The sequence below is a fragment of the Dicentrarchus labrax genome, unplaced genomic scaffold (assembly GCF_905237075.1).
Source record: "Dicentrarchus labrax unplaced genomic scaffold, dlabrax2021, whole genome shotgun sequence".
NCBI classification, from domain to species: domain Eukaryota; kingdom Metazoa; phylum Chordata; class Actinopteri; family Moronidae; genus Dicentrarchus; species Dicentrarchus labrax.
In genome coordinates, this window is record NW_026136715.1 from 23,712,318 (window position 1) to 23,736,198 (window position 23,881).

Genomic DNA, 23,881 nt, shown 5'->3' on the forward strand with positions numbered 1-23,881 from the left:
CCATTTTTCCTGCTTCTAACACATCAACTTTGAGGACAAAATGTTCACTTGCTGCCTGATATATCCCACCCACTGACAGGAGCCATGATAACCAGATAATCAGTGTTATTCCCTGTCAGTGCTCACAATGTTATGGCTGATGGGTGTAGATTATATATTTATAGTTTTGGTGTTAGATTCACTTTTGTGTTACAGAAAAACAAGACGTGATACAAATGGGTCAAATCAAAATAGTTAACTTTTTATTTTTGTCAAAGAAAATTTGATACAAAAGGGCATATTAGGGCCCATTAATAATTCACAAGTACAAACCTGCATTTATTTATTTTTTTACCTAGAATGTAAGGACAAAAATAAAATTTGTAAAACAGAATAACTGGGACTGATTGTTAGGTTGCCAGATAAGTTTCCCTTAAAAGCACTTCGAACAGCGACTGGATCAGGGTTGGAGTCAATTCACTTTCGGTCTGTTAAACCACAGAAATTTCATAGCACTAGTGAAATTCTTTTGCATCCAACAGTGACTTTTAACACATGATAAGACACTTTTGTATAAGAATCAACAACTATATTAGATATTTTTAGTTTTGCGTCAAATGTCATATATTTCACAAGGAATTCAGTACAGCCCTGACCTATTATGCTCCTTCAATATGCTCCAATTTCCACAGATACTTATACAGAGGTATCTGTTCTGAATTTTAACTGAAGGTGATTTGATTTCAACCCTGGTGCAAATGTTATCTTGAACACTTTTCAAACAAAACAAAACAAACCACATGAAAACATTGCATTCCATCACCCTGGCCACACACAAAAAGAAATCCTGATTTCAATATTAATTAATATTTTACCTCAACAAGGCACTGCATTTGTCCTGCAGGGAACCAAAACATGAATGACACAAATTTCACAAAGGTGGACAACATGAACTGCTCACATTCTGCAAACAATGTCGACCAGTTCAGCTGGATGTTGGACGTTAAAACCAAGACAGACAAAAACAAACATGATACATTCTATGAGGGTTACACGGGTTATAAAAGGAGCCTAACATCTTAGAGGCGTGTAACACCGCTGTCAGTTGAAAACTTTTCAGATGCTGTTGAAAATATACACTGGATTTTCTGATTTCCAGAGCTGAAGATAAAGGAAACATGACTGTAGTTATAAGGTTTTCACACATTCACGTGACAGTTTGAGGCACCCAAAGGAAGCCCTATATAATACATGTACAACCTTAGATCAGCAATGTTGCCTGCAACATCGAGATTATCTTTCATCTAAGCTGATGTGAGAACGAATGCCGCGATCAAACAAGGAATTAAGAATTAAGTTACATTAGTTATTTCAGTCAAAGTGCCAAATACGCTGTATTTGTGAATATTTTTCTCTTGAAAATATGACGCATCATTAGCCAATGCAAAGGTTGCACATGCACGACGGGAAAGACGGGGAAATATATTCTCTATGGGGGAGACAAAACATGGCAAAATATAACTGATACTATGAGAAGCTATTTTACAAACAAAATACTTAAATTCTACTACAAGAACACATTTATCAATGCACAATTAGCTTGGATTTACCCAAAGTGTGGGTATAAAGTTACTTCCTGCCAGAAAATTGGGGGAGAAAAGAAAAACTTTGTACCATATTTTCTATTAAACCCCTTCTTTAAATAAATATCAAATTAAAAAAGACAATTTGTATTTTCCACACACATGCACCCACACACATCTTAAAACCCAATACTTCAGGAATGCAAAAAAACATGTTAGCTTACATAACTTAGAACAAGAAAAAAAAATTGGATGCAGAAATTTCTAACTACAACAACACAGGACACGAAGCAGGGCAGTTTTTCATCTCATACTCTGAGTACATGATGTGTTATTGCTGCTTACTGCAACTGAAAATCAATGTGGTAGAAACAAACCATGTAGTAGTATGTGAAGGCGGAGCCTGATGTGACTGTACAGGACAAGAAGGAATTCGGGGCTATAAGATAAGATATCCAAGGTACCTCCCTTCACATAGAGATCATTGATTTAAGGCATGAACATTAACTTTCTGAATTGATTCGAAGTGCATATAACATAACAGGAAGTCCCTGTTTAACATACCTTCTGCTGAACCCTTTCTCAAGTCCTCACTGCTCTACACTTGATTAGACTGGTAAAAGCAAAAGATGCAGCTGTGCTTTAATACACCCATAATGACAAACAAACCACACTGAATGTTTCCAGTAAACACGCAACCAAAGGATCTGCTGAACTTCTTTAACTGTACGTCAGGGCTCAGGGCCTGCTGGGAGATTCCCAACCTGGCAATAACAGTCGGGTGGTTCTGGGAGCATTACTCTACAGGCATCTGGTGAACTTTTCTCGCCTCAACCCTCGGCTGAAAAAGTCGAAAATAAACATAAAAATAAAAATACACGCAAGCTGTCTTCAAGCTTCTTCTAGACCTGTAAAAACCTATTATCAACCTACACAACACCCATGAAATGCATCTAAAACGTCACACTCTCATACATGTTTTGCATCAAAAACATTGATTTAAGACTTTGCTCTGCTCTGAACACCTGAGACTATGTGCTACACGCCTAGCTAACTAATAGAGAACAACATATTCAGTATTAGTTTTAACTCGCTAGCATAACTGCAGCAGACTATTATAACCTGGTTTCCGGCACACCAACAAAACATGTCTTGACCTTTCGGATTTTAACTGTATGATCTTCCTTCAAAACCACAGTATGAGTCACACTGAGTCTCCACCTTTGTCCCTCGGACTCTCTAAAATGGCTTTTCTCCAGATGACCAAAGGAAACGTGTATTTTGAAGAAAAATAACAAATGTCATGGTGACTTTCTGTTACCATTTTCTTTGAAGAAGGATGAGGATCAAGCTCCCCAAAAGCATCTTAGTTCTTGTTTGCGTTCATTTTTCACATACATATATGAATACCCCACTAAAGACAACCCAGTGGGTTTGAGGGCAATTAAAAGTGGACTCCAAGATGCTTTTGGACGGGGCCCAGCACTGGATCTGCACCTCTAATAATGCTGATTCCAAAAACCCTTAAGCCTTCTAAAAGAAACCAGTCTTATGAGTTGTAGCATGTAAGCTAATCTGTGTTTAGGAAACCAGCCCTGTGAGTTCATACTCCCACACGCAAACACCTGCACGATCCGCTCGGATAAAACATTATCAACAACGACAAACACCTCACTTGATACAAAATATCAAAATAACATTCATATAAATAATTTAAATAGCTATTCTAAAGCTAAAGTCTTGGTCTAAAATGTTTCAATGGCCAAAGAGAAGTGCTAATCATGTGCTATACAATTTGGGGGAATTTTTGAGATTTTGTAGTTAGGGTGGTATTCTGGGGATCACAGGCAATTACTACACGAAACATTTTCCCCACACCCCACAACATTATGTGTGGGTTTTTGATAAAAGATACGTCCATATAACGTTGATTTCCAGCACTCCTTCCAGAAGCCCCGAGGAAGAGAGGACACGTCCTAAATCTAGAAGCTTACATGCTCCTCCTCTCCTTTTTCATTCAACTGTTCCCAAAAACTTGTGATAGGTCACCAAAGTCACAGTCAAACAGTTCACTGATGCCTTCATGGTCCTCCAGTCCAAAGTGGTAGTCATGACTGTGTGGGGGGGAGAGGTTGATGAAACCGTCCAGTGGGAGAGAGAGGCCCTCTCCATTCAGGAAGTCCGAGGAGGAGAGGGGTGAGAGGTCAAAATCGGGTATGTCTCCAAGGCTGGCAAACGGGTCGCCTCCCAGGAGCGATTCTGTTACGGAAGGTCAAACGTAACAAATGTTATCACAGGGAAATTTGTGGTGACTGGATTTTGATTTATTACCAATTAAAAACACAAATATTTTTATTGCCTGTGGCTCAGGAGGTAGAGCGGGTCATCCACTAATCAGAGGGTTGGTGGTTTGATTCCCGGCTTTGATTACCACATATTAAAAGTGTCCTTGCACAAGATACTGAGCCCCAAACTGCTCCTGATGCTGTGTCATCAGTGTATGAACGTGTGTGAATGGGAGAATGACGTGAAAGGTGCTATATCAGTAAAGGGCATTTACCGAATATCAACAGAACATCGGTCATAGTTTGGCAGCTTTAATTAACATTAACAATGGCCGCTTTCCATTTAAGTGAGTCATTTCCAGAGCCAAGTCTATTGTGCACGCCCAATCATTGACACGGCTTACTGGGAGACTTCTGTGGAAGAAAAACACTAACAATATGATTCACATGTGCTATGCTACGACAAGTCAAAACATCTGCCTTGAAAAGGGCCCATTACTTCAGTAGCACATGCTTTAGAAAAAGAGTCTGAGCTTCTAATTAATAGCTCAAGTTTTGAAGTTTGAGAGGAAAACAATGTACCGGTAAGTAAAACATGTCTTAAATACGTTCTCCACTTCCTCACTTTGCCTCATTTTAAGCAAAAACATTTGCTGTTTACAACTTCCCTAATGTGAGGATTTGATGCATTTCTTTGTCATACATGATTGTACGCTGATATCTTTAGGTTTTACACTGCTGGTTGAAAAACTGAGCTGAGAACAGAGAGATCAGTGAAGAGAAACGGATTTGGAGTCACATCAGCATCAAAGTCCGATTATCCAGTCTGGGACAATAAACTGCGTTTGTGATGCTAGTTAGTAAAACATATTGCTAAACATTTTGTCTATTTAAAGCTACAACCTGCTCGTTTAGCTGCGTGATGAGAGTTCAATAGGGGATAGCAGCAGTCTTCTTACGACTACCTTTCAAAATCTTGGGAAGAGTATCCCTTAAATTGATTCTCAGCATTGAAAATTGAGGGTATTCCAATAAACCTACATATATTTACCAAACAAATGAACACTCACCTGTGTCGCCTCCTAACACCAGTGATGAGGGGTCATGCTGGGAGGCTGCTGTCGCCGTGGATGACGTGGACGCTGGTGATGATAAACCCACTTCCAGGGCGGTTGTGGACGTTCTGGCTTGTGGTTTGTCTGTGTGTTGTGTGGCAGGCGGGTCCAGGGAGGCGTCAGCATTGGGTTTCGAGGGACTGCTTCCCGTCACGGGGCTGCAGACGCCGGAGCTGTCTTCGGGACAGAGGAAGACGTCGATTGGACCCCGCGAGCTCTTCAGCGATACCTGGTAACCCTGAGAGATGGAAACAAATGTAAACGGACAAGTAAAATCCTTTAAATGAACTTGTTTCAAGAAGCTGAATAACGGTCAAGCCTCGTACCTGGCTGGGTTCTGAAACTTGCATCTGGGTCTCTGGTGGAGCTCTGATCACCATGACCAGCTGGTCTGGGGAATCAAATGACTTCTTTAAGTCCTGGCAGCGCACATAGCCCAACGTGACAAACACAACAATTAAGGAATACAATACAGCTGAAAGTGGTATCACACTGAGACCAGACAGAGTCCAAGACAGCAACAATGGGCTCGTTCGAGATGAACTGTGCCTCGCTTGGGAAGCGGACGAGATCAGGCGGCAGCAGCAGGAGGCGGTGACAAAAACGCAGCAGTCAAGTCGGACAGTTTCGAGCCGCCTTCAAACAATATCCTGGAAGTCACAGAAATGTTTACATCCTGTTAGATCATCCTCAGGCTGCCTGTAGTTTTTAGATAACGTTTGGACATACAAATAAACTTTATTACGATTATTATTATTAGCAACCAGACAAGATGTGTTTGTTAACAGATTAAACGTTCACTGCACAACATGAGACCTGAAACAGCCTACAGTCTGGAGTTAAATATTAAACTGGTGGTATCAAAAATGAAAAGCCGATCTCCCATCATGCCCTGGGTTTTGCAGCCGGTAAACAGCAGCTGCAGTGTCTCTAAAAACTGCAGCCGCCTCGATCTAGTGAGGTTGTCGTTGACCACGTGTGAACGGTGTCAGAGGCATTGAGTCGGACACAGAATCGGCAGTTGGCAGCTGTACTGTCCAAAGGATATTTCTTGTTCTGTGGGTCCTCTGTGAGCAGTCGGAGCTGTAGGTTGCATTTGGAAATGAGCTCATCCAGCTGCTCCTCGGCCTCTGTGAGGTCACACACCTCCCTCTGCAACTCCTTATGGCGGGAGACCAGTGCCGCATCCACTCGATTCCCACTGCAGGAGAAGGAAAATGAAAGATAAAATAAATCAAGTGGTTTGTGGGCTTCACACCAACTTAATATTTCACTGCTGTAATGTTATGCTTACTGTTGCGTTTGTTAGGGTTTCATACGCCATTTTGATGTAGTTGTATTTATTCTTTTTATACTCTAGTCTAGTAACACAATATAGGCTCTTTTTTTTTTTTAATGCTCACAGCCACTGGATGTTATTCTTGGACTTCTTAGAGATGAGTTGGATTCCCTCCAGGACGTTGGTTATGTCGTAGATGCGTCTCTTCTGGACATCCAGGACCTGCGAGGCCCAGTTCAGATCCACCACGCCGTCAGTCGACTGGGACAGCAGGTTCAGAAAGCGCTTGGTGGTCAGGTTCAAGGAAGTGTCATACCGCGACTTCTCCGCTGTATTTCGAGGAACTGGAAAGAAAGGGGGAAATTCTGCTTTTAACAACAGTGGACTACACCCTTATTGGCATACGGCACAAACTGAAGCAGCAGTGAAGAAGAGCATCCCATCTCTCCGAACTGAATCATCCTGTTGACCTAATGAAACTCCTGCTGGCCTGGGGGAAGTAGCAAGAGTAAAACCCAAACTGTCCAGGAAATAATACATTATTTTGGATGTTTTTCCTCCTATTTTCTGGACACTCAGGCACTCATGAGGATGTTTTTTATCATTCATTCTTACTCTAGGGCAAGAAATTACTTTACAGACGCCTGCTATTTGTATTTGCAGAAAATGTCCATTCCATTCGATTCAAATGTACATCCTAGAAAACAGTATATCAGGGTTGGGCAATTGAATGAATATATCAGCTTTCTGCAGTCATTGCTGGTTTTATTTTGCTAATTTAATGGTGTGCCTCTGAAGAACAAAAGCTGCTGCTTGCGACAGACGTTCAGCAGCACAGTACACCCACTGAGCCGAAGAACGAGTGAGAGGAAGAACAGCTGTTGGGGCAGAACATTTTTTATAACTCTGTGAATTAAGGGTTTAAGTTGACCAATTGTATGACAGGGCATAAAGTACAGAGGTGATTTACTGTGCCGCCAACCAGGACTCTTACTCCAGTCACAACAAAGACATGGCGGGACCAGTCGGGACAGTAGACGCATGACGTGAAGAGCGAGAAGGAGGTGGAACAGCGTGTAGAGCCAGAATACTTTCACATCTAACTCGTTTAGACTTGGTGATGAGTGGAAAGACTTTCTTTTCTGTTGAGGTTGAAATAAGTGGTTTTTTTATTAGAGTACTTCCAAGGTGGTTTAGTGAGGATAACGTTTTTAAAACATTGCTCAATCCTACAGTAAACAATACCACCCGACAAAAACATTTCCCGTTTCCCAGTGTGTGCTGCATGCTAAACTTCACATGAATCAATTATACTATAAACAGTTTTTAAAATCAATTTCTCTTAATATGATTGATGTTTGAACTCCTTGTCAAAACATTTTAAAAGACATGCCATGAATTTGTAGTTTGTTCAGTTAACAATAACCAACTCTAACATGTGACCCATCTTTTACACTCCATGTCAGATTTCTTTTCTGCTTGTTGTGTGTGTAGTGAAGTGCATCTCCCATAAGCAACCATTCAAAACACCCACCTTATGTTTTGAACTTTGGAATTACTGATTATTGAATTATTGCTGTTAATGTGAGCGAGAAAACGACATAAATGAATTACTACATTGTCTTCCTGCATGCTTAAAAGCTCTCTTTTGTCATTCGAAGAGACCAGTAGTTTTAAATATTTCTCATAGCTGTCAGCCCAGTGAAGACAAAGACAAAGGTCGGCAGGCTGTTGTCTGCGCTGATAAAGGGACAGCTGTTTTTAGGACAATGGCTGTAGCAAAGGTCAGAGTATGTATGGATTGGATGGCTGACGCACAGCTGACGTGTTGCTTCTGCTGCGAATTTTGGGTGACAATGAAAAGAAATCAGCAGAATGAGCTGTGAGCGAGTATATGTGTACCTCTGGGAGGGGCGGGCGTGGAGGGTGGCGCTTGGCCAACGGACGGACGATTGGTGCTGACATACTGATGGTCACTATCCAGGTCCAACTTCCTCTTTACCTGAAGAAATACAGATGTTGGAGAAAGAAACATAAGCATTGTGGAAAAACTACCATGATTATATTATTACCGTTATGTACTTATTATATATTAAGAAGAGGAAAGTAAAAGTAAGCCACCAAATGTCTTAAAGCAACAGGTGGATGGACTTTGTCACGCAGTCAGAAGCAGTTTCATGTAAACATTTCAACAAAAGGGACAACACCTCAGCTAACCACTTCCCCTATCACTCTTTCACTTTCTCTCTCCCCATTCTTCCCACAGCGCCCCCCACCCCTTCCTCTCCTCACCGGAGGTCTTCCCAGAGCCGGCCGCCTCTTGTCCTGGATCCCCACATCAGCAGGGCCCTGTGGCGTGGCAAACAGCAAGATTTCCCCCGTGCTGGTGGGGGCAGCGGCCGGGTGGAGTCCCTCATTGCTGGGGCTGGTGATGATCACTATCTGGTGGTCCTCGCCCAGGTCAATACTCCCAGAGTTCAGCAAGATCTCAAAGTCAGCCAACAGATCCTCCGATGTCTGGCCCGTTATCAGAGTCTCTGACATTGCAGTGTGTCACCGAGTGGTCCTTCACTGGACTTTGGGGGTCTCAACACCGACTTGGATTTGCTGTGCTCAGTGAATTTAAGGAACAATGGTGAAACCTTCTGAAAGTCTGCTTGCAGCTGTTTATAGGCAGCTTAAACATTTCTTTATAAAGTTCCTCTTTCTCTACTGTCCGCCTTACTGCTCAACCTACTGCAAATACATTATAACCAAATGATAACCTATTGGAAGCTAACTGCTGAAAACTATTTTTAGGCTGATGGTGAAACAGCAAGACAGGCTGTTCTGCCAAACAAGGAAATTTGGCAAACAATATAATATTGCAAAATGCATACCAGCTCTGCGCCTTGAGGCTCAGCCGCTGATATGTTATCAAAGAGAGAGTCCCAAATAGTCCGTGGCAGTAATAAACGCAGGGGGTTAGCGAGCTAGCGAGGGAGCAAGCTAATCTTTTGTTTTCATCTCTCCTGTCAGTACAGTACAGCCGCGAGGCCTGGCCACAATGCCCTTAACACAGCTACCAGCCCTGCTAACGAGCTAGCTTGTGTCCTAACAACAAAGACTGAAACAAGTTAACAAACAACCCGGTGCAGCCGGTAAACTAACGTTACCCACTTAACAATATTATTTCTCCTCACACCTCACACTGGGCTTAGTTAAACGGCTATTAAAACTTTATAGCAGCATTCCAGGAGTGAGCTATCGAAATAAAATATCTACAATGCAAAAGGCTTCACCAGAACTCAAGAGCATCTTTGAGAGTACGAGCCATAAAGCGACGGGCAGTTCAGCGGATTATACACAGATACCGTTGGAGGTGAAAATGTAGGGCAGATTAGCATGCTAGCTAAGTTATTAGCCCAATTCTTCAACCCCTCGTTTTGTTGGGGCACGCAGGAAGCAGTCCGACAAACTGGAAATGTAAGGAAATAAAGCGGTTAAATACACACGCATCCTTTAAAACAACAGCCGCTGGTCCTTTGGTTGCTCACACAGTACGCGGTCCATTTAGAAAAGCGCCGTCCCGACCCCGTTATCGGTCGTTATTGTTGTTATTGTCCCAGCTGATCTACATCTAAACAAGGATCGGACAGTTTTCGCGCGAAATCTTTTTTGCCGCGAAACCGACACGTGCGCCAATCCGACGGTTCCCATTGGTCAAAAAGCTGAACTTTCCGCAGGGCGGGGCGGACGGCTTCTGATTGGTCTATACTGTAGTCTGTCATTTTACCGAGCGCAGAGTCATCGTTGAGAAGGTGCGTTCAAGTTCCACGCAAAAAAACCAACAACTTAATGGCACCGTGTTGGTTTAGTTACAGGCTTACACGAAATGAACAGACCATTACTTACACTTCATATCGGCCTCAGACAAATAAATAAACAGTAGTACAAACAGTACTTTTTTTTAAATCAACGTCTGTTAATTGTGAACATAAATGTTTGCCCCAACTTCTTAGTTTTAAGCGCTTTCATTGTAAGTTCCTATGAGTTGTGGGGAGCGTACCTCAACAGGCAGCCCTTGCTAATCGAGCGCCTATTGCGCAGCAGAAGAGCTACAAGATGGCGCAGGCAATATTTGAAGTGCTTGAAGGTAGGAATAATTTGTTAATAACCACGTAACCACAACTAGAATGAAACAGGAATGTGTGTTTTATACAACAGCGATATACCTGGACCATTTCCATGTGCGGAATGAATGCGTATGCGTCTATTCTTGTTATAACAATCCAAACATCCCATAGAGGAGAGGGTGACTGTGACTGTAAACAAACAAACAGCCTGATTATTGTCAAGACAATATGGACAGCTTACGACTGTAAGGCGTTCTCAACACAATACAGCCAGGCAGTAAAATAATGTGGGCCCCTTGTTGACACTCACACTGTATGTTAGAGTTTTGCAGCAGGCCCCTTTGATGGAAGCAAACTGTAATATTGTTATAGGACTATAATAACTGATGTGTTAGTCCATAGTGAGTTTACATCGACCACATGCTTTTTTTTATTATTCTCAATTAAGAATTCTTTCTTCTTAATTAATCATTATTATTAGATTTGTGTACATTCTTCCAAAACTGTATTACAACACATTACAGTGGAGCTTTGAATCATGTGACTCATGTTTCTCTTCCTCTTCCTCTTCCTCTTCCTCCTCCTTCCTCCTCAGGCATGGACAACCAGACAGTGTTGGCGGTCCAGTCTCTGCTGGATGGCCAAGGCGGGGTTCCTGACCCAAACAACCAGAACGTCTCTGGGACCCCCACCATCCAGTCTATGGGTATGTACAGCACATACAGTAGCTGACAGCGGAGTCAGAAAGTCTACAGCCTGTGTCGTTGGGCAAACACAAAATGTGGTTCCTTGCGAAGGGATACAGTCTTCAACACAGTGTCAGTTCAATGCAAAAATCTAATGTTAAGAAGAAGAATCACGATTACTTTAAATTGGTCGAAGGTAATGTTATTCTCCTGTTGTACTGATGGAGAACAAAGGGGACAGGAGGCATTCAGATATTGAGATTAAGATTTAGACTTTATTGTCCCTGAGGGAGATTTGTTTTCACAGCCAGTTCAACGTAGAAACACACAGACATAAACACAGCAACATATAAATACAGTAAAGACAATACCAATAGATACATTCATATATTAAGGAAAGTGTTTAGCTGACGGGGTATGCCACCCAGATCCTGATGAATTTCATCGCAAGATCAATTTTGCCAGTAAATGTCAGCTTAAATAATTGCTCATTAAATATACTATATATATAGCATTTGATGATAGATCTTTATTGTCATAGGGCTCGCTTATACTTTTAATTTACTTATATTTGGATTTATTTACTTATTCGGCTAGTCACAAGTTGGCAATAATTATGGTTATTATTGGATTGTGACTGAATGATTTGTGGTTGTTTACTCCCCTCATCTACTTTGAACCCATCTCCCTGATGTTATGGCATCGCAACCTGTCCTTGTGTCACATATTTAAAAAAAATTGCTTGCCTGTTTTGCTTCTCAAGATTAGCACAATCCCTTGATAGTTGCCACCTTATTGTGTTGGGAGGGTTTGTGTCTCCCTGCGACTCTGGGAGATGTGTTGCTGGGGGTAACACCTCCTGGTAGGGTCTGACTAGGCAAACTGATCCCAGGTGAGTAGCAAGTTTAGAGGGTGATTCCCCTCCAGGAGCAAGGCCTGTGAGGGGAGGTGCCAGGGCCTGTACCCATGAGGCTCGGTTAGGCCTGGTCTGAGAGTAACATGGACCAGTTGCCATGTAGGCTGATAACAGGCAGTGTACAACTGACTGAATAATATAAATATCCCTCCCCTTAACCACTGAAATAATATTTGAAATAGACATTTGTATGCATGGAAATGCTGGAGGGTATGACAACAGTACACAGCACTGTAGGTGTGTTATTCTTTCTCTCCATTGCTGTAAATTCCTCAAACCTCCATGTTTGCCTTTCCTACAGACGACGAAGACGTGTTCCTGTGTGGGAAGTGTAAGAAACAGTTCAATTCTCTGCCAGCCTTCATGACACACAAGAGGGAGCAGTGTCAGTCTAGCGCCCCCTCCCTGTCCACAGTGTCTTTGGCCTCCACCAATGCCTACACGCCTGTCCCTTCAATCAGCTCTGGACCACAGACTCCCGCCAACAGACAGGTGAGGATGGTTAGGGTTTGTTATGTGGGTGATTGATTAATTATTTGATCAGTGTCAGTTTAATGGGCAGTCCGTTAGTAGGTTAGGTCATACTTTGTTGGTTTATCTGTAAATGTACAGCATATGAACTAAATGAGACTACAAATGAACCAGGAAGTGATTTGGAAAAATATGCTCTGTAGATAAAATATGAAGCTATACATTAAGATAAAAATACAGTAACATTAATTTTGTCTGAGACTAAAACACATATTTGTTACTTATGGTTGTGTGTATTTAGCACAGTAGGTAAGAACTACTTTACACAATCATGCATGCATTCCCCACTTATACATCAGGTATCTACCTACATCACAGTCCCGCCCTCCCCTCTGACGCACACTCTGGTCCAAGGCAACGTGCTGGTCAGTGACGACGTTCTCATGTCGGCCATCTCAGCCTTCACCTCCATTGACCAGCCCATGGCCACCATGCAGACGCCTATACAGGTAATACAGCACAGGAGATGTTGTGCACATCACATCCTTGCCATGCAACGTGTATGATAGTTTCTATTTAAAGTTTGGGTAGCTGATAATGTCCAATCTGAGCATATATATACATTAAATAATACACTATGTTATTATCAAATCTGTCTGCTTCCTTTTTTGTATTGCAGAGTAACTTGAGCATGCACACAGCTGGTGTATCTTACCTGCAGCACCATCACCACCACCACCACCATCATCATCATCACCAACAGCAGCAGCAGCAGCAGCAGCAGCAACAGCAGCAGCAGCAGTCCTCCCACCCCCTGCCCCCCGGTCAGACACCGGCCCACCCCCTGCCAGCTGGACAGCCCACCCAGCAGCCGCTCTCTTCACAGGTCCCAGCGAGCCACAGTAACTCAGTGGTCCAGGTGTACAGCACGCTGCCCCATATGGCTGGGGGTGGTGGTGCAGAGATCCACACCCTGGGTCTGCAGCCTTTCCATCCTGTACAAGTGAGTAAAGCTTGCTGTGTGGTATTGATTATATTATGCACTATTTAATGTATTCTGGTGATGCACAAGTAAAAACAAACAAACACTGTATTGCATGATTAGATAAGGCATGTGGTTATATGCACAGAGGACTCAAACTGAAGAGCACTGAGCCCATGTGTCTCCCTCAGGTGCCCAGTCAGTGTGTGGAGAGCCAGCCATTCACCACCCCTCCCGTCTACAGCCCCGGGAATCAGGGAACCAAAACAAAAATCTGCAGCATCACCACCAACCTGACAGAGCTGGGCGACTTTGAAAAGGTCATCATTCCTAAACGGCCGAGGAGTAGCAAAAAAAGCCCAGATGGAGCCACGGGTATGTGAGGAAAAACATCAAACAACATTGCAAGTTTATTTAATTTTTTTAAATGCAGGGGCAGATCAATGTTAAGTGTGCTTTTTAGTCCTTTTGAACCTCTGTCCAGATAGGACTTTGTTAAATGATCCACTGGTTCCATAATGTTTTGGAGAAGCATTTGTCCGTTATAAAACTTACAGGCTACATTTATTAATGAATAAAACTGCAGATGATGACACAATAACCATGAAATGTATGTTGATCATCATAGGATAAATATTCATTCACTGAATTTCTCTCCTCAGCAGAGCAGCTGAAAGGAAAAGGTCCAAAGCTGAAGTGTAATTTCTGTGACAAAATTTTCTCGAAAAACTTTGACCTTCAGCAGCACATTAGAAGGTGAGTTAATGGCTAACATGTTGAAGCAGAAGAAAGGGAATCAATTTCTTTCCACTCATGATATTTATTTTCTCCCTATAGTCACACAGGAGAGAAACCGTTTCAGTGCATTGTCTGTGGCCGAGCCTTTGCCCAAAAGTCCAACGTGAAGAAACACATGCAGACACACAAGGTTCTAAATACTTAATAATGCTTTTGTAATTATTTTTATGAATTATATTTTGTAATTGTTTATTTTTTTGTAAATCGACCGTTTGCTAAGCCCTGCACACCATGTTAAGAAGGGTTAAGCGAACGATCAGTTGACTACAGTTTCTTTAACTTGACCAATTCTGAATACTCAATGAATCTGCATTTTAGTGTTTATTAATTTAACAGTAACAACATTCAAATTGAATGAACTGTTGTCTTTAAGAGCCATTCATCGCTATTGACTGGGATTTTTTTTGTTTTGTTCGTGGAATAGCCTGCAATATTTGGTTTGCAGTAAAACTTAATGTAAAATTTGCTTCCTCAGATTATTCCCATAAGATGTGAACGCAGCGTAGTGCCAACAACACAGTAACAACAACTGTCTTTATGTTAAAGGTGTGGCCTATGGGTGTGGCCAGCACAGTGTCAAGATTACCAATCACAGTAAAGGTGGTATCAATGTCATCCAATGAAGAGGAGGGGAGCGGGGAGCAGCAGCAGGGGGAACCAGAGGAGGAAGGGTCACAGCAGCAGAACAGTCAAGTACAAGCAGAAGAAGAGGCAGCTCAAACAGGTAATATCTGTTTAATACACCAAACTGACACATCCAAATATCAATGCAGAGAATCTGAATCATATTGATGACATTGTGCATGAAGTAAAGCTTTGAATAAAATAAAAGCTGCTGTCTTTGTGGCTCTGTGCTGGTTAGAGCAACTGCAACCCATGCCAACAAGTAAACAAAATAACGTGTACCAACAGCACCATAAACAATAGAGCTCAAGTTGCCTGTTTATTAAGTACACTGAGATAGAACTAATATATTGCCCTGCAATAAATCGAACCTTCACAGCTACATCTTCTGTATTTCATTGAGTTGGATGTTACTCATACTTTTGTCCTGCTTTTAGGACAAAAAAATGCTGATCCCAGTTATAATAGCTATAGCAACTGATCCAGCCTTTTTCAGTAAATACAATGCTTGGTTACAGAAGCTTCAGGGGAGTTGGAGGAGAGTGCGACCGAGGCTGATCCCGAGGGTAGCGGAGGGGAAGTCATGCAGGACGGGCATCCTCAGGTACAGATGCAGGCGCAGTCCGATCAGAACCAACAGTGCCAAGCTCAGACCAAACAGATAGTTGTGATAGACAGCTCCTACCAGTGCCAGTTCTGCGCCAGCAAGTTCAAGACCTACTTCCAGCTAAAGTCCCACCTGACCCAGCACAAAGGGGAGCAGGTGAGTACAGAGGAAGATATATGTTGGGCTCTGTCAACCTGCAGAAAACCTGACTCTTGATTGACAAAGGCAATTATCTTTTTATTTTAGTTGGGTTCTTTCACTGCGTGGTTCTGCAAATGAAAGCACAAGAGTCTGCCTGTGTGGTGCATTTATGGGCATCTTGTAACTTTAGAGTCAGATGCTGAACAGCAGCCTTTTTATTACAAGAAGCTACCAACTTCAGCTTCTCTTTTCTCCCAAAGTCAGTGTTTACCTATTTGTCTCATGGCAGACGACTCTTGACGTTTCCAACCAGTACATGGTTACAGACAAACAGGCTTTTAAAAGCCACACAATAATAAAGTCATTTTGACAAGATAAATCAAGTATCGCTGTCCTGTATTACCTTTGTCAAGCACATTTCTGGTCTCTGAACATTTCTATTCATTATTTTATTAGTAATATAGAAAGCCACTGCTACCTGGAAGGTGGAAAACACCTATACAAAATGTATGAAAGGACATGCATTAGAAAATGTTTTGTTATTTCTTATGTGACATCTTACAAGATTAATAACCACAAACACTTCCATGCAGGTTTATAAGTGCGTGCTGAAGTCCTGCTCCCAGACCTTCCAGAAGTTGGATCAGTTCCTGGAGCATATCAGGACGCACCAGGAGCAGCTGACCTACCGCTGCCACCTCTGCAGCAAGGTGTTCCCCTCACTGTTTGAGCTGGGAGTCCACCAGTACTCCCACTGCTTCTGCCCACAACAGAACACACGCAAAGAAACCACCGTCTACAGGTCAGCTCAACCACTCATCCTTGTGTATTGATTATATATTAGTTATAGCAGAATAGAGGGAAGAACACTGGAATCCCTAAGTCAGCTGAAATGGCCTCATATTTTTGGTTGAGCTGGGGTATGCATGAGTATGTCTCTCATAAATTAAGCTCCTCAACAACAGAATGCAAATGATGGAGAGTTAAAAAAAAGTGGCAGTTTCTTTGTTTTACTTATTTTTCCTATTTTTACTTAAGTGTTTCAGGTCTTGGCAGAATATTCTTGTATGTAGTTTGTTTGGCTTCACATTGCATTTTCACATTGCTTTAAATTCCAAGTAAACCCGGGAAAACAGACATCACATGGACAAAACTTGTTAACAGGAATATTGATACTGTCATTTTCTACTGTTCCATGAAAAACCTAAAACCAACAGTGAATTGGTCCTTCTAAAAAGTATTGCTTGTGTAGCCAAGGCCTGATATATCTTAGAGCTCCATCCTTGTCTAAAATCTATTAAAAACACATCAGTGAGCCACATTGTTGTACTGAGTGACATTTTCCCTCATTATGATGAACATGTCACTGTAGTTTATTTTGAGTCTATCCCATGTACACCGTCCTGCTGCCATAAATACTCACTAGAGCACCAAATGTGTTAATTAATCCGCAACTGAAAATAGTCCCCGTTTGAGTAACGTTTGCTAATACCTACAGTGCCCAGCAGTTATTGGAAATTATCTAACCTTTAAAAAAAGTTATACTTTCTATTTATTAGCCATGTATAAAGATTTACCTTGTCAGTAAGAATGAATGGGCTTTAGTGCCACAGATATGGTAGAGAGATATGAAGCATGATGGACTTCTTCTCGGCTGTTCATACCAAAGAAAAATGTCAAAAATCTTCCTCCAGGCTGCAGTTGGTCCTCAGCCCCTTTTATGTTCTTGTATGGCTGGTATGTGTAGGTTCAAAGGAGACCTATGCTACAGTAGTTTGTTGGTACATCATTCTTAATTCTACCAAAAATCCCCTTCCTGCATTTCTCTTCAGGTGTGTGAAGTGTCAAAGCAGATATTCTACCCAGGAGGCACTGGAACAACATCTACTGACTGCCTCACACAGCTTTCCCTGCCCACACTGTCAAAAGGTACTGTACACACTAATGTGAATACATACAAGCCATACACCTTTGGAATCTGTGAAGCTGAAGAGCCGGAGTTGCTGGACTACGGGACTTTTACATATAAATGAAGCCCTTGCACAAAGTTGATTAGGCCTATCACCACAAAGTAAATCTCTGTATTTCACAGTATAAAGCGTTTTGAATATGGAGTCAACTTCCCCACACTATAGTACCAGTATTGATGCATTTTACATCAACCAGCAATGCCTGTGTTTTTAAAAAGGGGCCCAGTCTGTCTTAAGAGTGATCGTTGTTTAGCTTGCCAACCCCCGCCAACAAGCCAAAGAGTTCTGCCATTCTGCAGAATCAGATTACTCTCCACCTCCATCCTCTATTTACTGCGTGGACGCACCATCAAACACAGGCTGGTCATTTCCTGGAGCTGACAGCAGCACACTGGCCAAACTACTGGAGTTGTTGGAGAATCACTAAGCTTGTCTATTAGATGCAAGAGGTGTCACTTGGGTTTACTTTGGTTGGCCAACGGTTGTATGTCTCAAACTGAGTATTTTTATTTTCTTCCTTAGATCCCAAAGAAGAGTTATTTTGTTGAGATACGTATTTATTCATTGTTAGCTGAACTGTTGTTCTCTCTCTGTCTGTCAGATTTTCCCATGTGAAAGGTACTTCAGGCGCCACCTCCCCACTCATGGCATCGGAGGGAGGTTCAAGTGTCAGATCTGCAAGAAGGCCTTCAAGACAGAGCACTACCTCAAGCTGCACACACGTATTCACTCAGGTCTGAATGTGTATCATAAAACTCTCTTGTCTCTCTGACACTGGTTTTTGCCAAGCCACTAAACAATTGTGCGTCGTCTTAGGCTGATTTGGTGACGTTTTTGCCGTCCTATGCTGGAGATTCTCTGACGATGTTTGTTTCTGTGGGTAGCACTGTTTTTAGTTGCATTATAATACCTTAATAATGTGTGAGTAAATTCCGAGGCTACTGATGAAGCATGTTGATGTTGATGTATCTCTGGCTAAAATGTTAGCACTGGAATAGTAAAAACACTTATATATATATCATATATATGTATCTATATATGTAATCTAAGTGCCTGCTGTGATTACGTAATCAAGGTAAAGGTGTGAGTTTGACGCTGATTCCATTTTCCAGGTGAAAAGCCATACAAATGCTCCCTCTGTGAGGCGACGTTCAACAGGAAGGATAAAGTGAAGCGACACATGCTCATCCACGAACCCTTCAAGAAATACAAGTGTCCCTTTAGGTGAGGCTCTCCAATGGAAAAGCCGGATTAGCTGAAGTCACTGAAACAGGCCCTCTCATTTAACCCATTCTTCCCTCTTTCCCTATTGGATTCTTGTCAACTTTTCTCACATCTAACCTTTCATTTTCCTCCTCATTTCCTTTCAGACTGTCTTACCTTTCTTACAAGACATTTAATTTATCTTTATGCTAACATTTCTGTTTTTGCATCAGGTCACATGTAGGCTGCACCAAAGAATTCAACAGACCAGACAAACTCAAGGCCCACATTCTGTCACATTCTGGTGAGTTAGTAATAGCAGTAATATTTTTGATCTAAACAATGATGATGGAATATTGTTTGTAATGTTCTGATAAGTCGAAGCCTTAATTAAACTTCCATTACCACATGATTTATTTTTTAAAAAACCAGTCTGTTAGCAGACTATCTAAAGACGGAACAGATTCTTATATTAGATATATATATTAGATATTGGTGGTGACCCAGACGTGGAAATAGTTCACTTGGATGAATGACTTGTTTCTGGACACACAATAGACTTGACTGCAAATCCTAAGTGGAAGTAAATGTAAATGAAGTGTTAGGAACTAAATCTTTAGGTGTAGTAGCCGGTTTCTTCAGCATCTTAATATCCAAGAATTGTTTGTATCACTGAAACATCAAAAACGATAAATGCCATTATTACACTGATTCTTATAAACTCCTCTCTCCTCCAGGTATCAAACCCTACAAGTGTCTATTCTGTCAGAAGGCGTTCAGCCGCAGGGCTCACATGCTCGAGCATCAGCAGTCGCACACAGATAACTACCGCTTCAGATGCTCCACCTGCAACAAGGGATTCACTAGACAGAGCTATTACAGAGATCACAAATGTCCTGCAGCAGGGAACGGGACAGGAAGTGAAGGAGGGACTGGAGAGGCAGAGGGAGACGAGGTCATAGGAGTGCCGATGGCAGAGGAGAAGGATGGAGAGGATGACGGGAGAAGAAGCAGGTTTGCGAGAATAGCGAAAAGGCCAGGGGCTGGTGGAGATGACGGAGAGGAGGACGACAGCTCTAAGAGCAGCCAAGAACAGATGGAAACACACGGGGAGGAGGAGGAGGAGGAGGAAGAGGAAGAGGAGGAGGAGGAGGGGAGGAGGACTGACGAGGGTTGTCAGGCTGCAATGTCTATAACCACCATTGAAGGGCAGACGGAAAGAGAGGAGGAGGAAGACAGGATGGAACATGCTGCCGAGGCACTGGAGCAGATTCAGAGCAATGACCAAAACTGTTTGCAGCAGCCATGTTTGTAGTTTTAAGTTTTAAGTTTTTGATCTTTGTAGGAATGTCTCCTGAACATGGACCAAACAAACTCCATCCATTATTTTAAAAAAAACTGTGGGTCTGGGAAGTTATTTCATTATTTGTTTTAAATTAAAACATTATGTAAATGATAGGCACTGTTTTTATGTGTTTTACTGTAAATGAAAATAAGGGTACAGTTATGTTACCTGGTTGATCTATATTGCCAAAATAACCAGTGGACCTTTTCTGTGTTCGTGTGCAACATTTGTGCAAGTTAAGCCACAGTGGTTCACTTAAAATGTCAAAAACCAATGGCAACATTTTATCTGAATTTATGTAGCAAAAATGAAATGATTATAAGTTTAAATTATATTTGTGTCCATATAAATATTCTTCTTGTAAAATTCCAAGCTCTGATACTCTTTTTCTGTCATGTATGATCAGTTCGACATTCAGTTTCTGCTCAAGTGTTGGTGTACACACTTTCCTTCAACTGTGCTTGTTTCTACTTCACTTGGTCATTTCTTACATTTCTGAGACTACCTAGTGGGGGCGCAATAAAAGGGCTATATCCAAATGTAGCTAGGCATGAACAGGTGCATCCGAGCCTAAAGTAGTGAGGGCTGCCCAATTCTACAGATAGACAGAGGTCACCAGACTAATTCCACCTGCTGGTGTTACTTAGTAATAATAAAATCACAGTGAAATAACCAAATGCTGGTAATTAGTATGGTCTAAATGTATTATGTATTATAATGTATTATACTATACATTTATTTCAAGTACATGTGTAATTTGTTTCAGGGTTAAACTCTTTTCATTCAACAAAGGAAAAATGGGGTCACCATTACAAAAAGATTCTCAAAACTAGTTGCAAAAATGGCACCTACAAGTAAGCGTATTGTACCTAACAAAAAGTTGCCTATGTGTGTGAAAGTATATAGAAAAAGTCTGTGGAATGATATTAAGATGAGATTTATTGGATTGGTCATGAATTAGATTAAAAAACATACACAACACCTGTCAACAGTAAGCACTGTATGTACACAATAATTGATAAAGCCTTTAAAGTCAAGTGAATTAATTTTATTCATATAGCCAAAAAGCCCAACTCTTTCTCAGAATATAATCTGTAAAAATATGATTCAGATTAGGAAAAACTCCCAAAAAACCCTTTACGGGAAGAAAAGGGAGAAACCTCAATAAGAGCAACAGAGTAGGGATCCCTCCTCCAGGATGGACATAATGTAAATGCAACAGATATGTGCACAGAGGACACAGAAGTAGCAGTAAACACAAAAACACAAGTAATTTAAGTACATAACTTGAAACAAGCCATGCCGGCAGTTATGACAGGAGTTTTGGACAAAAAGTTGATGTGTTTCGTAAATTTAAATCAATTCAATTTATATAGCGCTAAATCGTGACAGTAGTTATTTCAGGACACTTTTTGACACTAAGAGCAGGTCTAAACCGTACATATTATTTACAGAGACCCAACAGTTCGCACCACCATGAGCAAGAACTTGGTGACAGTAGCAAGGAAAAACTCCCTTTCAACTGGCAGAAACCTTGGGCAGAGAACATAACATGAAAATTTCACAGAGATGTAAAGTAATAGTAACGGTAGTATGGTAGTGGTAATGATATTTCTACAAATAACCATAAGTAATAAGAGTTAATTAATAATAAAATAATATATATATATATATATATATATATATATATATATATAATATAATTGTAGCATTTTATGGTGAGCAGGAGTATGGGTGCAGTAGGTGGCTGGCAATAATAGATCCAGCTCTGGAGGCAGAAATACCTGCAGAGAGTGACGAGAAAGCACAAAACTAAAGGAGAGAACGATGTTGAGTTAGTAACATAATAAGATAAGAATGTATACAGAGGGGGAGGGAAAGGAAGAGAGAGGAGCTCCTTGAATCATGGGAAGTCTCCTGGCAGTCAAGGCCTATAGAGGAATAACTAAGGGATGGTTCAGGGCTCACCTGAGCCAGCCTTAACTAAAAGCTTTATCAATGATGAAAGTGTTAATCCTACTCTTAAAATTGAAGAAGGTGTCTGCTTCCAGAAACCAAACTGGGTGCTGGTTCCACAGGAGAGCAGTTTGATAGCTGAAGACTCTGGCTCCCATTCTACTTTAAGTGCCACATGTAACCCTGAATTCTGGGAGCACAGTGTTCAAGTGGGGTAATGGTACTATGAGCTCTTTAAAATATGTTGGTGCCTGATCATTAAGGGCTTTGAATTTCAATTCTGTTCTGCACCTATGGAGTACCTAGTGGAGTAAATGGCATTTATACTCGGGTACTTAGCCATTTAATCCATTACTAAGTCATTTACTCAATGACTTTACTAATTACTGAGCCATGTAGTCTTAATTAAGCTTAATCAGCCAGTTTTTAAGTTATTGGACTTCATTTCACGTGTTCAGTTTCAGGTTTTAACGTGTCAATACAGCTTTGAATTTTAGCATTTTTCAATGCAAGTTTTCAATTCCTACAATGTGATTTGGACTTGCAGTAACTAGAAGTTGGTATTTTTTTTTAATTTAAAAGCTTTTTTATGTGCATTTTTTTAATTTTACATTTTTACCTTTTTTTACTAGACTTACTTTACTACTTTACTAGAAGTAGTAGAATTTGCTTCGGGACTTAAGTTTTTTAATATTCTGTGTTTGAGCAGGTTTAACCTTTTTTTATGGGGATCTTTCTTAGTTACTTAAGACTTGTTACTACGTTTTTAAACACTTAATTCTTAATTTTTTCTTCCATTTTTAACATTTCCATTTGGAATTTTTTTTTACTTGCATTTATAAGAACTTTTACAAGTATGTCTTAGTTGTTTTTACATTTTTACATTTGAGCAAGTTGAACCTTCTCTCGTGGTTATCTTCCTACTTTACTCAAGATACCTTGAACAGGTATGTCACATGGCCTATGTTTTTTTATATATTTTTTTATTATGTTTCTGACTTAACTTTTTTGCACTTACTACAAGTTGTATGAGAGTGCCGCTTGATTTAACTTTTTTTATATATTGATATTTCAGCATGTAAACTTTTCATATGGGTACGTTTGTAAATTATCTAAGACTTCATTTCACACACTTCGTTTCAAGGTTTTAACTCCTCAAGTTTTTTTATTTAAGCATTATTTTTTAGTTTGAAAATTTTTTTAGATGCGTTTTTTCTTTGCATGTTCTGAGTTACATTTTGATGTTTTACTTGTGGGTACTAGAAGTTGTAGGAGAATGTCACGTGATTTGTGATTTTTTACTTTATAATTGAGCACATTTGATCTGTTTTATGGGTAGTTTTATAACTTACTCAAGACTTATTATTTTTTCTCACGTATTTTAACAGTTTAACTTTTTAACTCCTTGAGGCAGTTTTCTATTTTAGCATTTTTTAGAACATGTTTGCAAGGTTTTAAACATTAACTTTTTCTTTGCACGTTTTGGTTAAGATTTTTTTCACTTCCTTCAATTTGAAGGAGTATGTTACTTGACAAGTCAGAGCCTTTCCTCAGTGAGGAGGGGCCTAAGATACAAAAAGCTGGGTACTTTACCTAAATCCCATAGTCCTGTCCAAATACATACACAAGGCTCAGACAGGAAAAAGTGATTTAAACAGCCTCTCACTCTCCTCCATAAAAGTTGGTGGGTGAAAGGCAAGCAGTTCCAGCCTCGGGCAGCTATAAGCTGACTCACTGACCTTGGGCACAACAGCAGGGATAGGGCGCAACATCCGTTTCCCATAGTCAGGGGAACATTGCAAACAAGATGTGTGCAATGTTATCCG

The 23,881-nt window shown here is 40.9% G+C and overlaps 2 protein-coding genes across 3 annotated transcripts; one reads left to right on the plus strand and one right to left on the minus strand.

The window, feature by feature from the left end:
• Nucleotides 1-220: 220 nt before the first annotated feature.
• On the minus strand, nt 221-9,952 carry e2f1 (E2F transcription factor 1). The gene is made up of 7 exons (XM_051426538.1): nt 8,534-9,952; nt 8,144-8,243; nt 6,366-6,585; nt 6,011-6,163; nt 5,289-5,403; nt 4,918-5,200; nt 221-3,821 (listed from the first exon to the last, which is right to left on the minus strand). The coding sequence occupies exons 1-7, from the start codon at nt 8,783-8,785 to the stop codon at nt 3,580-3,582; spliced, it is 1,365 nt and encodes a 454-aa protein (XP_051282498.1). The 5' UTR covers nt 8,786-9,952; the 3' UTR covers nt 221-3,579.
• A 314-nt stretch (nt 9,953-10,266) lies between these two features.
• On the plus strand, nt 10,267-20,471 carry znf341 (zinc finger protein 341). 2 transcript variants are annotated; one of them, XM_051426491.1, is made up of 16 exons: nt 10,267-10,376; nt 10,952-11,062; nt 12,260-12,450; nt 12,789-12,938; nt 13,109-13,432; nt 13,603-13,786; nt 14,074-14,167; nt 14,249-14,339; nt 14,756-14,933; nt 15,352-15,596; nt 16,175-16,383; nt 17,414-17,510; nt 18,153-18,285; nt 18,664-18,775; nt 18,988-19,058; nt 19,492-20,471. In XM_051426491.1, exons 1-16 carry the CDS (start codon nt 10,346-10,348, stop codon nt 20,067-20,069), a joined length of 2,799 nt encoding a protein of 932 aa, XP_051282451.1. In that variant the 5' UTR covers nt 10,267-10,345; the 3' UTR covers nt 20,070-20,471. The 2 variants fall into 2 exon arrangements, with proteins under 2 accessions (XP_051282451.1, XP_051282452.1); XM_051426492.1 differs by having other exon boundaries at nt 14,077-14,167.
• The last annotated feature ends 3,410 nt before the right edge of the window (nt 20,472-23,881 follow it).

Excerpts from the sequence above, each read along its gene's own strand:
- e2f1 (XM_051426538.1), bottom strand. The coding sequence starts at position 8,785 with ATGTCAGAGACTCTGATAACGGGCCAGACATCGGAGGATCTGTTGGCT. Across the intron at positions 6,586-8,143 it reads CACGCCCGCCCCTCCCAGAG|TTCCTCGAAATACAGCGGAG; the intron begins GTACACATATAC and ends CTTTCTTTCCAG. Across the intron at positions 5,404-6,010 it reads GAGGACCCACAGAACAAGAA|GTTGGGCTATGTGCGCTGCC; the intron begins ATATCCTTTGGA and ends TGTGTTTGTCAC.
- znf341 (XM_051426491.1), top strand. The coding sequence starts at position 10,346 with ATGGCGCAGGCAATATTTGAAGTGCTTGAAG. Across the intron at positions 10,377-10,951 it reads AATATTTGAAGTGCTTGAAG|GCATGGACAACCAGACAGTG; the intron begins GTAGGAATAATT and ends CTTCCTCCTCAG. Across the intron at positions 11,063-12,259 it reads CCCCACCATCCAGTCTATGG|ACGACGAAGACGTGTTCCTG; the intron begins GTATGTACAGCA and ends CCTTTCCTACAG.